This window comes from Mirounga leonina, unplaced genomic scaffold (assembly GCF_011800145.1).
Source record: "Mirounga leonina isolate KUSES-001 unplaced genomic scaffold, KU_Mleo_1.0 Mir_101799, whole genome shotgun sequence".
NCBI classification, from domain to species: Eukaryota; Metazoa; Chordata; class Mammalia; order Carnivora; family Phocidae; genus Mirounga; species Mirounga leonina.
This window is the reverse complement of record NW_023270210.1, coordinates 4,150,163-4,166,334: the sequence shown is the minus strand read 5'-3', so window position 1 is coordinate 4,166,334 and position 16,172 is coordinate 4,150,163. Positions and strand designations below refer to the sequence as shown.

Genomic DNA, 16,172 nt, shown 5'->3' with positions numbered 1-16,172 from the left:
TTGACACTGTGCATTTGGTGCGGTGGCCGGGCCTTGACCCCATCACTGGGACTGAAAAGTTTACTGGCCACTTGCTTATAACTTCTTGAACTCAACTATATTAAAGTGAAATTATAAAACAGTCCTCACATAAAAATATACAGTACACTGAAATTTTGTTTCCTAAGAGTAATGGAAGTCAGTTCAATTCAGTGAACGTTTCTGAGTGCTTTTTCTGTGCCAAGAATTCGGTTAGGTCTTGGGACATACAAATGACACCTGATGGCTTGCCACTAGGTAATTTTAAGTGACTTTTGAGAGGAATGTGGCACGCACTCACATGCTTAACCTCTTGTTTGTTTCAGAGAGTGGGCCATGGCAATGACAACCACGCGGATGCTGACCGATCCCCTATATTTCTTCAGTTTATTGATTGTGTTTGGCAAATGACAAGACAGGTGAGAAATTTCAAGTATATTTCTGACCTTAAAGTTGAAGATTAGATAATTATTCATGTTCGTTCAAAATGAAGACGTGTGTATGTGTGTAAAAATAGGACCGCTTCTGTTATTTAACTCGGTTTGGTTCTAATTCACTTGGAAGTATAAGCAGAAAATTAAAGACTATCAATTTCTCACCAAAAGTTCCTATTCTCGTGCAAATGCTTTTGTCAGCCCTCCTGCCCACCAGTAATGCCGACCAAGGCCCCGCTGCTGCCATTCTGAGGTTCTTGCTGCCTTCCCACCCCGGTGAGGAGGCACAGCCCCCTGCTGAGCGGGCCAGCAAGGGCGGGTGTCAGACCCGGGAACCCAGGAGTCTGCACACTTGCCCCGAGCCCCAACCCCCCGCGCCCCCGCGGCAGAGTCGCTGAGCGCAGGGAGTGTCCAGGAAGCAGAGGCGGATAGGAAGTAGCTGGTGCTTAGTTTCCAAACCCTGGTGCACGGAGACCCCGGTAAGCAAGGCGGCCATGCAGGGGTCCCCCTTCCCTAAGCTGGTAGGGCCACATGGCTTCAGTTCAGAACAGGCCCTGAGGCCCATGTTGTTTATTCCCTGGTCTCTAACATCTGAGCCCAGGTTTGGGGTCTTCCCATCAGAATAGGAGATGGAGCCTCTCAGAGTGCCAGAGAGAGCGACAGAGACAGAGTGGCATACAGAGAGGGGGGATGGAGAGAGTGAGACAGAGACACACATGCGGACACAGAGACAGAGAGAGACCAAGACGGAGAGAACAGAAGACAGGTAGTCTCCCCAGTGCCTGCACGGGGAGAGAGTCAGAGGATGGAGAACCATGGCCTGGGTGCTCTCCTTCCTATTGGCCCAGAGGTCTGGCCTAGGCTGCCTTAGTCATGGGAAGAGGACCAGCTGGAAAGACTGCTGGCGACCTCTAGTGACTCCCATCAGCAGCCATGGCACTCATGACAGCCTCCTGACCACATTATTACCATCACCCTAGGACCTTTTCAGAGGACCTCTGCTTCCCACGCCCCAAATGTCAGATGCCCCACTGTCTGTGAAATCCCTCACTGTGCACCACGGTTGGCAGTGGGGGTGTGGGGGGGGCAGGAGAGAGGTTGAGCACCACTACGGTGCTGTTGCTGCCCCACTCCACCTCAGCCCAGACCCCTTCCAGCAGTAGTTCCTCAGCGGCCATCTGGGGGACCCCAGCCTCACTGTTTACCTGCATGCACACTGTCAGCACCTGGAAACTTTTAAAGATGCACATGCTTGGGCCCCCGACCTTGTGGACCCTTCCTCCTGCGGGCCGAGGGAGAAGCCCAGATGTATGTAGTTCTGGAACATTCCCCATGTGGGTTCTGAGGTGCCAGTGAGGGCTCCATCCTACTGCAGTCCTGGGGCCAGTAGCCTCAGCTTCCCCTGGGGACTTAGAGATGATGAAAATTCAGGCCCGCCCAGCCCTGCTAATACTGGAGGAGGGTGGCACTGGATGCGGGGATATTCTTAAAATGCAGAGTCTGATCTGTGAGCCTGCATTCTCACGGATCACAGTAGCAAGGATGTAGAGAGAACAGGCATACTTCCAGAAACAAGAAAAAAAGGGGGGGGGGTGAGTTCTGATCAGCTAGAGGAGACCTCCCAGAGCCCTCAGGCCCGCACTGAGAACTTACTCTTACTTTTAGGCCCAGCTTCCCCAACCTGATGGGGCTCTTGCGTTATCCAAGCGCCAGGTCACAGCTGATTCAGAGCAGCCAGTTGGAGGGCTGGCAGGGGAAAGGGTGCGAGGGGAAGGGGTGGTCTCAGAGGTGGGCACTGCTGGGATGAGTGACAGAGGGCAGTGAACGCACACTCCGAAAGCATGGAGGCTGGCCGGGGATCTCACTGTTACAGGGTTCTCACCATGAACTTCTTGCTATTTGTATTAATTGAGCCAATAACAAAATTAAATGATGGTTACATTCAGGTTAAAACAAAGAAGTATAAACTGCATTTTAGAAAAATTGTGTAACAAGGTTGAACACAAAAAAAAGTGCTTCTGAGGGGATAAGCACAACTTTTGTGGATGTGAAGTAGCTTCTTCCTCCCAAATGCCGTGTGTGTGTGTGTGTGTGTGTGTATGTGAGATGTCCTCAAACTGCCTTCCATTCTTCATACTGTTTAGTGCCTATTTTCACGTCTAATCTAGATCATTTTTGTGCTGTTTATTGGATTTTAAGAATGAAAGCAAGGGGTTTAGATTAGATTTCAGATGCCTCTCAGCTCTAAGATACTGTCCATGAAATGTGTATAATTAATGTCTCAAAACAACATGGTTAATGCAATAGAAGCAGAAATATCACTGCTCAGTCTATCAGTTAAGTTACAAGTGGATGAGACATGTAGCTTGTTAGGAAAGATGCATTAATGTAATAAGATTAATTTATTTGGAGGTTGCCTACTGCTAAATCAAGTAAGCTAAATCCGCGTTACATTGTTTGAAATCTCAGGATAAAGTGAACCAGCCTATGTGGACAAATTGATATAAAAGGATCTAAGGGAAAGTAATTGAGGGGCTCTTCAGAAAAGAGTCTCAAAGATTCTACAATAACCATAGTTTAATAGACTCTCTGCCCTTTTGAATAGGTTTAATAGTGGTTCATATTTTTGTTCCTCAAGAGGTGCAGAATTTCATTGTGGATTTCTAGAGTTTTTGAGCCCATACTTTTAGGTAGATGGTATAGTTTCCAGGAGAAGAGGCCAAAAGGAATTATGAATCATGAGACTTACTCTTCTATTCCTATTACTCTAGCTGTTGCTACTTCCCTGGGCTGAGCGTGAGGCCACAAGGCCATTTGAATGTGAATAGCAGTCCTGACGAGCATCAGTAATGTAGCCCTTGTGTCTTGGTTCTGGGGGTGCTGATAGGCGTAGGCTGAGCCCCAGCCAGCCTAGACCTACCGGCTCTGGGACCCACTTGGCCGGAATAAGGCTTATAGTCAGGGGTGCTAGAATGTGCCCAACCAAGCTCCCAGGTCCAGAAGGCGGGCTCAGGCTTAGGAATAAAGACTCATTTGACTTCAAAAATGTGTCCATAGAAGCTTTGCTGTCCTGTTAATAAATGTGTAATTTAAATGAAAATAAAGTCTAGATCTTCCATTTCTATCCTTGATTTAATAAAGCTTCAGTGTACATAAATGTTACATATTTGCTTAACATTCATAAATTTCATGGTGCCAATAATTTAGAAATAGAGCGTTACTAAACTGCATAGAAAAATGCTGGGAAAAGTGGACATGATGTACTTGGCCTTTTAAAGGATAGCCATTTGGAATGTGAGGCCATTGGCAGAGTCGCAAGTTGAAGGCTCAGAGAGGATTCATCAGTAGCTGTCTTCAGCATTTCAGCCAGGATTAGTTGATTTAGTTCATCTAAGAACAAGAATGCTGGTACGAGCAACCAGCACAGCTAGTTTCCAGAGGTTTCTGAAGAAGTGGAATTCTGAGGGGGCTCCTCAGAAGAGAGTTGTGTGTTTCTGTGGGAACAGTCCTTAAGATGGAGAGAGAGACACATCTGAAACCAAGGTGGCTGCGCAGAAGTCCGTACGTTGGCTAATGTGATAAACAGCCTGGTGAGGAAAAGAACGATTTCAGGTGGTTTGGACAGTCCTGGACTGACCATTATTTCTCATTGGGAAGCTTGTCCGTAGCCTGGGAAAGTGATACGGCCATCGGTGACCCTGGTTGTCTCTCTAGAGGTGACAGGATTAGTCATGAGAGTGTGCAAACAGCACTGTGGGGAACAGTTTCATACTTTAGGGAAAAGTTTTCAATTAGCAATAATCGCACCTCGGATAAACCTCATTGGCTACGATACTGCCACTGCGCAAAGTGACTTAAGTAAACCTCTGCTGGGTAGTCTGTTTGGTTTGCTTCTACCGGGCTTTGCCTCCTTCAGTACGTCACTGTGTTCTTGGCACATGGTAGGCGCCCCGCCCGCACCAGCTGCCGGGAGCTTCGCTGTCCTCAGTAACCCCTATTATCGTTCCCAGGCCATCTCCTTACGGCTACTAAATGCCAGCTACTGGCTGGAACCTCCCGACAATGGTAAAGTCTCTGTTGCAATTCTGTAAAAACCCATGAGAATTACCTAAAACAATAATTGAGATGATTATGTGATTTTCTTAATTCTGTTAATGTGGTGAATTACAGTAATTATTATTTTTTTAACGTTGATCTTCAAATGTTAAGCCAGCCTTGCATTCCTGAGCTAAACCCCACCGGGTCATGTTGTGTTACGCTTTGTATATATCGCCGGGGTCAATTTGTTTACGTGTTGGTAAGGATTTGGGGATGTATGTTCATGGAGTTGTCTCTGCAGGAAGGTTTTTTTGTTGTTGTTTTTTTTTTTAAGATTTTATTTATTTATTTGAGAGAGAGAGAGAGAGCACATGAGAGGGGGGAGGGTCAGAGGGAGAAGCAGGCTCCCCGCCGAGCAGGGAGCCCGACGCGGGACTCGATCCAGGGACTCCAGGATCATGACCTGAGCCGAAGGCAGTCGCTTAACCAACTGAGCCACCCAGGCGCCCTGCAGGAAGGTTTTTAATTATGAGTCATTTCTTCACGATAATAGGCTTTCCATTTTTTCTTGAATCCCTTTTGGTATATGCTGTGCCCGGGAGCCCCCCTCCCTTCTCTGTGACTCCAAACGCACCTGCGGGCAGAAAGCTGGGACAGTACTTGGACTTGATTGGTCTGTTTCCCTTCTGGGCTGGGGGCCTGTAGTCTCGTGCTCCCTGTTGCCAGAGTCTGAAAACAGCTGTTCCATGTATTTTGTCCAGCTTTCTAGTTGCTTCTGCAGAAAGGTGACTGTGGGCCGTGTTCTACCAGCAGGACCAGAAGGGGAAGCATTGAGAAGTACAACAGTTCTCGTTACTGCAGGTGCTTTCGTAGCCGACTCTATGAAGCCGGGACTCGAAGCCATAGGAAGTGAAATTCTGTATGGCTTAGACTTCCTTTTAACCTCTGATTGTATTCCAAGTTGTACTTTAGCTGTCTTTCACAGAAAATTAGTACCACTGTGTTTTAGAAATTGAACTCTAAACCTTACTTCTCTCTCCATTTAAGTTTCCTTCAGCATTCGAGTTTAATGAGCTATTCTTGATCACGATCTTGGATCACCTATATAGCTGTCTCTTTGGGACTTTTTTGTGCAACTGTGAACAGCAGCGATTTGAAGAGGTAAGTGTATTCCATCCTGTCTGTTGCTTTCCCATGCCTCGGGTGCCTTTCCCATTAAGTGCCACTGTAGACGCGGGGGGTACTGGGTGGAGTGGGGACCTGGGTCTAGCCCTGCTGCCATCTGTAAATGGAGGGATTGCATGAGATGCCCTTCCAGGGCTCACCAGCCCCAGTGTGTGTGTGTGATCTTCCACGTGGTCTGACACAAGCCCCTTACTTTATGGGGGCTGGGACCCAGCAAGCCCACAGCTCTCTGAGGTCTCTGAGGTCTTACATGAGGGTCAGTTCTAGACCCTGGACCCCTAAACCCCAAGCTCGTGTACTTTCTACCACACTGACTCGAAAATGATGTGATTCTGCTCTTCACCCTCCATTCCATTAGGCTGACAGGTACTTGGAGGCCTAGGAAGGTGAAGTCTGTAGATGAACCCAGAACTTCCTGCTACGTAGCAAGCCAGACTTCCTTCTCCATCAGGCTGATAATGAAGCAGCTGCTGAGCTTCTCAGAATTCTATGTTGCCTCTTTCCTCCTAGATTGATTGATTGATTTGAGAGAGAGAGTGTTCGAGAGCACGAACTGGAGGGGCAGTGGGAGAGGGAGAGAGAACCCCAAGCAACTCTGCGCTGAGAGCGGAGCCCAATGGCAGGCTTGATCCCACAACCCAAAACCTGACCCAAAACTAATTATCAGATGCTCAGCTGACTACGTCACCCAGGTGCCCCCTTCCTCGTCCATTTGAGATGAAAGAAATGAGCACAAGTGAGGAGGCACTGGGGAAAGGCAGCTTAAGAGTGTCCTCTGGTTAACAGAAAAGGGCCACCACCTGCAGACTGAGCACATTAGAACATTATCGAATCTTGGAGAAAATAGTGGGTGGCCAGCACCCACCTCCCTCTGCAGCCTCCCCACAGCTGCCACCGCCTCATTCCATGTCCACACCGCACTCAGTCTCCTCCCTTTAGCTCTTCTCTCACCTGGGAGCCTGCCTGGACCCAGTCCCGGGTCCTCCTCTTGCCCCAAACTCTGTTCTCTCTAGGTCACTGTCTGTCTCATCTTGGGGTCTAAGTACCACTCTCCTGCTCCTTCCCTGCTCCTCTGCGTCTCCCTCAAGGGCACCCTTGCCTCCTCCCTCCCCCTCCCCCCAGCTGCCAAGGCTGCTCCCCAGAAGAGAGAGATTCTTTAAAAAAAAAAAAAATTGTATTAGAGAGGAAGGGAGGGAGAGGGGAGGACAGCAGCAGAGGCAGAGGGACAGGCAGACTGCACTGCGCCTCAACCCTGTAACCCCGAAATCATGACCTGAGCTGAAATCAAGAGTCACACGTTCAACCGACTGAGCCACCCAGGTGCCCTGAAGAGATTCTTTCTTAATCTGGCCACTTGTCACTGCCCCACAGCCTAGCTCAAGCCCCCATTGTCTCGTGGTGGACTAAGGCGGCCGCCTGGAAATGAGCTGCGCTCCCTCCATTTCTGACCTCCAGCAAGCAGGGCAGCGCTCCCCAGCTCCGGTCCCATCACGAGCCTCTCCCCTGCTTGAAACCTCCCTGTGGCTTCCGTTCTGAGCAGGATAAGGTCCATAGTCCTACGGGCCCAGGTGATAGGCCCTGTTAACCTCTTTAAAAAAAGAAGTTTTAGAGTACATTTTATGGTATGTGACTCATATCTCAATAAAGCTATTTTTAAAAAATCAACAGAAGAATGGAGTTCACATGTAGAATTTAAACCCTGATGGTCTTTCTTTTTTTTTGACAAAACATTCTTTTAAAAAATCAGCTCTCTTGAGATACAATTTACATACAATATAATTCACCCTTTTAAAGTATGCAGTTTAGTGGCTTTTAGTATATTCAGAGTATGCAACCATCACCATCTAATTTCATAAACCCTTTAAACTTTTCATCACCCCAGAAAGAGAGCCCATCCCCATGAGCAGTCACTCCCTGTTCCTCGCTCCCCCAGCCCCCGGCAACCATGGATCTGCTCTCAGTCTGTATGGATTCACCGATTCTGGACATTCCATACGAATGGAATCAAACAGTATTTGTCCTCCCATGACTGGCTTATTTCACTAAGCGTAATGTTGTCAAGGTCCATCCGTGTTTCAGCAGGTGTCAGAACTCTGTTCCCTTCTTCTGCCTGAGTAGTATTCCATGGTATGGAGAGACCACATTTTGTGTATCTGGCCAGCGGTAGATGGGACTTCTGGGTTGTTTCCACTTTGGGCTCTGACAAATAATGCTGCTCTGCTATGAATATTCAGATGTGCAAGATTTCGTGTGGACGTGTGCTGTCATTTCTCTTGGTATATACCTAGGAGTACAGTTGCTGAGTCATATAGTAACTGCTTGTTTAACCTTTTGAGGAACCACAGACTGTTCTTCCAAAGGTCCAATATTTTACCAACACTGTCTCATGTCTAAGGGGTCTGTTTTCTTCACTTCTTTGCAGACATTTGTTGTGTATTTTTTTTTATTCTAGCCATCCCAGTGGTATCTGACTGTGGGTTTTGGTGTACATTTCCCTGGTAACTACTGATAGTGTGAGCATGTTTTCATGTGCTCCTTGGCCATCTGTATATCTTCTGCGGACAAATGTTTATTCAGATCCTTTGCCCATTTGTAGTTGGGTTGTCTTTATCATTGAGTTGTAAGAGTTCCTTATAAATTCGTGATATATACAAGTCCCTTATCAGATATATGATTTTCAGAAACTGTCACCCATTCTGTGCATTGTCTCTTCACTTTTTTGATGGTCTCATTTGAAACAAGTCTTTAATTTTCATGAAGTCCATTTTGTCTACTTTCTTTCATTGCTTTGTGCTTTTGGGGTCCTATCCAGGAAGCTGTTGCCCAACCCAAGGTCACGAAGAGTTGAGTCTGTGTTTTCTTCTAAGAGCCCTGTAGTTTTAGCCTTTCCATTTCGGTCTGTGACCCGTGTTTGAGTCCTTTTTGTGTGTGCTGTGCAGGAAGGGTCCAACCAGTCGTCCCAGTGCTGTTTGTTGGAAGGACTCTCTTGCCCCCACTGAATGGTCTCAGTGCCCGGGTTGGCAATCGGTTGACTGCAGAGGCAAGGGCTTGTTTCTGTGTTGTCTTCTCATCCGCTGAGGCTCTTCAGGGCCCTTGAATTCTCACTGGTGTTTCTCTTAGAAATGCAAATATAAAATAGGAAAAGGTCCTGACGAGATTCTCTGTGTCTAGATAGCTTGTGAGGGAGTCAGCTGGCTTTACGGTTTTCTAATCTTGACTTCGTCACTGTGCTTGGTCCATGTCTAACACTGCCCTGCCCTGCCAAGCCTGTTGGTTTTGGTGTTTTCACTCACATGGGCAATGCAAATAGTTCCAGCGTTTCTAAACCGGGTATGCCAAGGTCGGGAGGTGGGGAGATAGAATTTAGTGATGTGTATCTATCTACTTCTCAGTGTGAGGCTTCACCAGCCTGTCACCCTGGTATGTTTCCCTCCCAGACAGCCATGATTTTCCGGTGAAAGGAATCTTACCTGTGAATTCTACCCTCGTCACAAAAGCAAAACTGCAAACTGGAAATAAAACATGTATTTGTTATTGATGGGCCCCATCATCCTGTGGTTGTTAGAAAGTTCTCGTCTTGCCTTCACACAGACGCAGTTGCCAGATGTCACCTAACTCAGCAATACATTTTTCCAGGACAGTAACCAGTGTCTGTTTTCATGTCATCCCCAGCATGAGGTGATGCCATAGCATAAGGGATGGGGGTGGGGCTCAGTAAATGTTCTGTAATCTTTCAGCATTTGAATTCCTTTTATCCAAGTCCTTTTCTCTCCATAATACAAATTCTCAAGGATCTGAAAAAAAGTTGAATTTATTTCAATGTATTCTTTTTTTGTTTTTCAGGATGTATATACGAAGACTATATCTTTATGGTCATATGTCAATAGCCAGCTTGAAGAATTTTCTAATCCTTTCTTTGTGAATTATGAAAACCACGTCTTATATCCCGTTGCTAGTCTGAGTCATTTGGAACTATGGGTAAACTATTATGTGCGGTGGAACCCACGAATGAGGCCTCAGGTATCTTTTTGTTCTTTGCAAAAGAGCCTATTTTTGTAAGTGAAGATGGTGGTGTAGAAATGCGTGCATGCTGGGTATTAACATACACTACTTCTGCCCTCAGCCCTCAGGGTTTAATCCTGTGCGTTCATGTTCTAGCACCTTCTTTCACACACCAATCCAGACGCTGTTTGCTAGATTAGAGTTAAAAATCTTAGCACCTCTGTCTTCTGCCAAAGGCAGGTAGAAGAAGCAGTACTGGTTACTGCATTTCACTCTTAGTCTTTCCAAGGACTCGGTTAGTTTATAGACTGTGGTAGAAAGAGGGCACGAGCTGAGTGGCACACAGGCACCCCCTTGAAGAAGGGGTAAAGTCTCCCCGTCCCTGCCACACTTTTTCACTGTAACGTTTTCTGAGAGCGAAAGACATACCAGAACAGCGCACAGCAGGGCCGGCCAGCTGAGCCGCGCTAGCCCTTGGTGTTCAGTGGCCGAGCTCGGGCTGCGACTCGGGCCCCACCAGTTAGGGCTCCCTGGGTGCTCCTCCAAGCCCGTGCTCTACCCGGTCCTGCCCCACCCCCTCTCCACATGGCTGGCCTGGGCACGGTCGGTGCTCCGTGCGGAGTAGGCCGATGGGGGCGGCCCTCCCCTCCGGGGACAGAGGACTCGCAACTGAGGTTCTTTTGCAGTTGACTGTCTTTCGGGTTTACTGGTGGTCTGCCAGGAGCGGGCTTCCGGGGCCTTGTCCAACATCCTCGCTGCGGTCGGGCGCAGGTGTGCACGCCCTTCCTGTCGGCTCTCCTCCTCAGTCCTGCATCCTCACTCAGTGTCCTCGCCACCTCCGCGGGCATGTCGTGTGTCTCAGTCCGCTAGGGCCACCGTAACCAAGGAGCACAGTTGGGGGCGCTTACCCAGTGGAAATGTGCGGGCTCCCAGTTGTGAGCAGAGAAGGCTTGAGAGCAAGGTGTTCACTGGGTTGGTTCCTTCTGAGGGTCTGTTCTAGGCCTCGCTCCCTGTGTCTTCATGTTGTCTTCCTTTTATGTGTGTGTCTGTGTCCAAATTTCCGCTTTTTATAAGGATACCAGTTGTAGTGGATGAGGGCCCACTGTGATGACCTCACTGTAACCTGATTACCTGGGTAAAGACCTGTCTCCAAATACAGTCACATTCTGTGGTACTGGGGGTTAGCACTTCGACACACGAATTTTGGGTGGACAGTTAACCCGTAAGAGCCCCCTTCTCCAGTAACCATGGAGAAGACCCAACAGTTCATTTTACTTTGCAGCTGCCTGGCACTTGAACTTTGGAGGGCCCATGACTTCACTAACCTTCCCTCCCTGACGGAAGATTCACCCACTGTGGACTTAGGCCCAGGACCTGTCTGGCCGTGCAGACTGCGGCCCCTCTCCCGCTTCTCTCCTGACGCGCTCCTTTTCCAGCAGCACAGATCCAGCTGCTCATCACTTGCCTCTTCTTCCCTCCTTCCTGCTGCTTTCCAGTCCACAAAACTTCAGCTACAAAAGCTCTTTCTTCCTCTAGAGCCTCTGAGTCTGCTCTGCCACCCTCAGAGACCCCGCAGGACTGTTTTCCAGAACTCCACGATCAGGGCCTGCCCAGCCCAGTACTTGTCTTTCTCTGGGAGCAGGCACTAGCCCCAGGCTTTGTGCTCCCCTCTCTTCCTCCTGGTCTGATGGCCTCCATGTCCCCACGGGTGGCCTGGCAAGCCCCCGACTCTGGCAGTGCTTTCCCTGCCTCAGCTTCTCACCATGCCAATAGGCGGTGCTCTGAGAACCTTCTTTAGGAAACCTTCCCCAATCTGAAACTTCCTCCATTTACTGTCATGAGGCCCTGCCTGCTGTCCTTGTGCACCAGGCCAATTTCTTACCCGGTGGAAGTGGCCGTTGGCTGCTTCCTGGGTTACGACCGCACCCCGCACAAGCACATCGGTGTGAGGGGCCTCGCTGCTGAGATGGCCAGAGCGCGTTTCTGAGCACTAGATGGATTCTGGGTTTAGTGCTAACTTTTAAGAGTTGTAAAATGTTTTCTTTATTGAAGAACATCTGAGGCGGGAGAGATGGAGTCTCCGTTCTTTTCTCCATGAAAACAGTATACATGTGGTCAGGTTCTTTGGGCAATGGCTCATGTTTTACATGTAGGTTTTTGATTTTGTGGGCAGTGAGCCATTAGTAACTAGTTTCAAATGTCCTGCCGATGAGCTTTCATCCCGTTAGCGCTGTGGCTTCTATACAGAGTGCCACGGGGTCAGTCGACAATTGCCCGGGGCCTCCAGGGAGCCCCTTCACAGGCATGGCCGCCAGATCCTCTCCCCTTCCCTCTTCTGAGTGACCCATCCTCCTGTGACTCCTCATTCGCTAGTCACGCGGCTGAAGTTGTTCGTACAACAGCCCGCTGGGCCCAGGGCTGGCCGCCCGATGGCTCCAGCTCTCTCTGCCCCCCGTCCCCTCATCGAAGCTCCGGGTTCCGTTCATCAGGCCGTGGCGACAACTTCTTTCTCTCGCAGACTTTGTGCTCTGCAGGGGTAGGCCCCCGGCATAACTGCTTGTTCTCTTAGATGGAATCATCCCCCAAATGAGAGCCACATATGTGAGAGAGAACCGTGGGCCCAGAAACCTCAGTGAGCCGGGGGTCGCCAGCCCCGTCAACAGAACGACACCCCTTCCTGACCGCAGCTGCTTTATCTTAGAATGCCAGCCCCGGGGACCCCTGAAGCCCTTCTTCCCAGGCCCCGGCGTCCCTCGGACTCAGGAACGCAGGCCAGCGGCTGCTTCCCGCGGCCCCCGCCCAGCTGCCGCGCCCCTGCTCTGCTCGGGCACCGCGCTTCCCTCGTGCCTGGGCCGCTCTGGTGCGTGTGTCGGAGCCACAGGAAGACGGGCTCCGGGGTAGAGTGTAGGAAGGTCACTTTATTTAAATCACCGAGTTAGCGAACAGGATCCTGGGTGACACAGAGGACAGCTGGTCGGTGGGATTTCTGGCACGGGCACTGCTGCCGGGCCGAGGGCGTCCCCTGGGCCCGAGCTCCCTGTGCTCACGGACGGTGGCCCTCCGAAAGCCCGCCAGCCTGTCCGCCCCGCTGCGATTTTGGGGACGGGAGCAGGAACCAACCGCAGGCCTCCGGGCGCGGCCACCTCTCGGTGGGCCACGGGAGCCACCCGGCCGCCTGCCCACCGCCCGGCCTGCACTCACGGAAGAGAAGGGAAGGGTGCCCGCGGGCCGGGGTCCCACCCCCTCTCCGGAGAGGTGCCATGCCCCTTGGCCCTGCGGAGACCTGTGGGAGCAGGAGAGCTGGGAGGTGGTCCACGGGCTACCCGCGTCTTGTCCTAACTGCGGCTGGGCCTTGGGGGATTGGAGGCCAGAAAGGTGGGTCTGCAGGGCCAGCTAGGTGCGCAAAGGGTCAGCCGGAAGGCCGGTGTGGCTGTGATGGGATGGCGAGGAAGGGCGGGTGACTAGCCTACTCGTCTGAGGAGGAGGGGGCTAGATTGGCTGCCTGGAGAGCGGCTCCCTGGGCATCCATTAAAGGATGGCTGGGCGGAAGGAGGGCCGAGCAGCATTCTTGTCTCCTTTGGGGCCCTCTTGCCTTGTGGCGGACACAGGACCCGCTGGGTGAGGCCCCTAGCTAGCCAGGGGCATTCCCTCGAACGAGCAGGCCTTGGATTTACTGTAAGTGACCTATGAGGACAGGCTGCACCGAGACGTCAGCTGATCACCTCAGGCCCTGGGCGCTCCCCGGCCGGGGCTGCGCCGGTCCAAGACCGTGTGCCTGGGCCCTTCTAACGGCAGCCTCACTGAAGAAGGTTCTCGTGTCTAATTCACTTGGAATCAAATGATCCTGCAAATAGGAAAATAATACCAATAGGCCCCAAGACTAAGAGGGGAGCTACTGCTTACCTCATGGTGGCCTCTGGGATCAGCAGCAAATAAGGTAACTTCCCCTTGTTTTGGGCCATCGTTGGCATCAGACTCACACTGTTGTCCCTACCCGTCTTCCTGCGGCTTGCTGAAGTCAGGAGGTTGTTCTTTGCTGGTTACTTCGCTGGTTTACCTCTCTCCCTCCTTCCTGTCCGTGTGTCTCACCTGTCTGTCTCCTGACCTCCCTCTTCCCTCTAGTAGGGCTGATCACCACGGGCAGCCCTGATGGGAGAGCTCAATTTGCAGGGAGGAAGCGAAGGGCTGGGGGGGAAGTGCTGCAGGCAGAAGGGACAGCACATGCATGGCATCTGTCAAAACCTAGAAGATTCTGAAACGTAGGAGGGGAGTAGAGGCAGGACCTGGAGAGAGGGGAGGAGAGGCCGGCTGGGGTCAGACCACCTGGTTTCGAGGCCAAGGTCAGGGCGGCAGGAAGTAACCACTGGAGGCTGTTAGGCGGGCATCACATAGCCTGGCTGAGGCTCGGGAGCCAGGCCTGTAGCTGCTCTGTGAGACTGGACTGGGGACGAGGGGAGGCAGGAGGGCAGGGGCAAGGAGAGTGGCGAGGAGAGCCCCCAGGAGCCCCCAGGAGCCCCATGAGGGAAAAGCCGGCTCTTGGATCTCTGGGCTTGCTGAGGAAGGGGAGTAGTGCTGTGAGCCCAGTAGTCGGACCGGGTGTCCCGTATGTCCCAGGAAAACCCTTCTCAGTGCTTTCCGGCCCAGCCCCCATGGAAGGGCCTGAAAGAGAAAAGGTGATCAGGGGAGGCCTTGCTGTGGGGGCTGGAGGTGCTGAGTGGAGGCTCAGTGAACAAAGCCCCTCTTCCCTGTGCAGGGAGGGAGCTGAGCCCCCAGGGGCTCCCCCTCCTCTCCCGGGGTGGCTGCCTCCTCCTCTTGTGACTGATGAAAACAAATACAGCTTCAGGTTGTCAGGGTGCTGATTTAACAGCGGTATTTTCAGTCAGCAGAGCAATTTATAAAAATGCAAAACCGCAGAGGTCGGGGCCCCCGGGGGGGCGGCGGGGCCTGGAGTACATTTCCGCGGTGTCCTGCGGAGATGCCCCCCTGCCCTGACCTGGCCCAGCAGGGCGGCGGCTGCAGCCCTGGCTCGGGAGGGAGGCCCTGCACGCTTGGCAGGGCTGGGTCCACGGCCAGGCAGGCGGCTCTGCAATGGCATCCCGGTGCCCCGAGCGGGGCCCGCTGACCGCAGCCGCCTCTGCTCTCCCCAGACGCCCATTCACCAGAATCTCAAGGAGCTGCTGGCCATCAAGGCGGAGTTGCAGAAGCGGGTGGAGGACCTGCAGCGGGAGGTGGCCACGCGTGCCTCGTCGTCATCCGAGCGGGGCTCCTCGCCGTCGCACTCAGTCACCCCCGTCCACACGTCCGTCTGAGGGGCTCCAGAGGCCAGCACTCGTGGGGACTCCGGCCAGCCAGGACCTCCTGCTCGGCGGCTCGGGCAAGGGACGGTAGCTTGTGATCTTGTCTTCTAGGGTTAGGCCCAACGCCCTCCAAGTCTGGATGGCACTTCCCACCAGTGACCGTTTGTGCGGCTAGGTGACCACTCCCACTGTCCTCAAGTGCTTTTCGTTTCGTGAACCGTCCCCTCCTGTGCGCGCGATGCTGCGGCGCCGCCTGGCTCTGGGGCCCGGGAGAGGCGCGGGAGCATGGAGCGCGGGGCTTCGGGCTACGGGGGCCCCGCTCCCTTTCTTTGCGAGGTAAGCCCTTCACTTTCAGACACGCGCCCTTCACCTACAGACCGCGCGCCAGCCGCGTGGCTGCTTGAGCTCTTCGCTACAAGGCGGAGGCCGTTCTGAACTGAACTCTGGCGTCGGGGCAGCCGCGCCCTTGCCAAGCCTCCAGTCAGTCCTCTCGGCGTCTGGGGCCCTCCCGCACCAGTTACTGTTGTGTACATAGAAGGTATTTTTAAAAAAGAGAAACCTGCCTTTATTTTCCTATGTCCTTTTTTATGTTTAGACTAGTCACTCGAGGAGGTTTCTGCTTAACTGGCCTGGGTGGGAAATTCTTTTCAAACAAAGCGCATGCCAACCTCATGCGGTACACCTGCAACATGGTTTGAATGGGGCCGCTGAGAGGGCACGGTGTCCCGCCCTCCCCCGACACCGGTGCTGGCCTCCCGAGGTGGCCCGGGGACGGCATGACCCTGCGCCGGCCTCCCCGCTGCAGGCTGTTGGTAGGGAGCGAGCCCGCCCTGCCCTCCTAGCTGCGCCGCGGCAACGGTTCCCCCGGCCCGGAGACCCCTCCAGCTCCGTTCCCCCCTGGCCTTCCGCTCCCGGGGCCCCGCGGGCTGTGCCACCCTCCCCTGCCCACAGCACCCCCCCCCCCGCCCTGCCCGATCCACAAGCAGCACAACAGCCCCTTGCCCTGTGTGTGTACCTAGCACACAACCGTTTCTAACACAACTTGAAGTATACTGTTGTTACCTAAGCAATTCTTTGTTTTATTTAAGTGTACTAGAATGTAAAACATTCATGGTTCGGATTTTTAAAGACTGTATCGTATTTGCCTCCTCTGATACACTGTATTATTTCAGTCTGTAATTAAAATGTTTGCTCCGTG

At 52.1% G+C, this 16,172-nt stretch overlaps 1 protein-coding gene and 1 non-coding gene across 10 annotated transcripts in view; one reads left to right on the top strand and one right to left on the bottom strand.

Moving 5' to 3' along the window:
- MTMR1 (myotubularin related protein 1) overlaps positions 1–16,172 on the top strand; it is a 62,004-nt gene extending 45,832 nt beyond the window's left edge. For all 9 annotated transcript variants that reach the window (XM_035011910.1, XM_035011900.1, XM_035011918.1 and 6 more), the window contains 4 exons: positions 345–437; positions 5,538–5,651; positions 9,519–9,695; positions 14,825–16,172. In XM_035011910.1, coding sequence (XP_034867801.1) covers positions 345–437; positions 5,538–5,651; positions 9,519–9,695; positions 14,825–14,986 — 546 coding nt within the window. In that variant the 3' untranslated portion in view covers positions 14,987–16,172. The remainder of the gene's footprint in view (positions 1–344; positions 438–5,537; positions 5,652–9,518; positions 9,696–14,824) is intronic.
- Positions 4,159–4,304, bottom strand: LOC118015302. Its single transcript, XR_004680609.1, has one exon. It is a non-coding gene; the product is annotated as a U4 spliceosomal RNA (small nuclear RNA).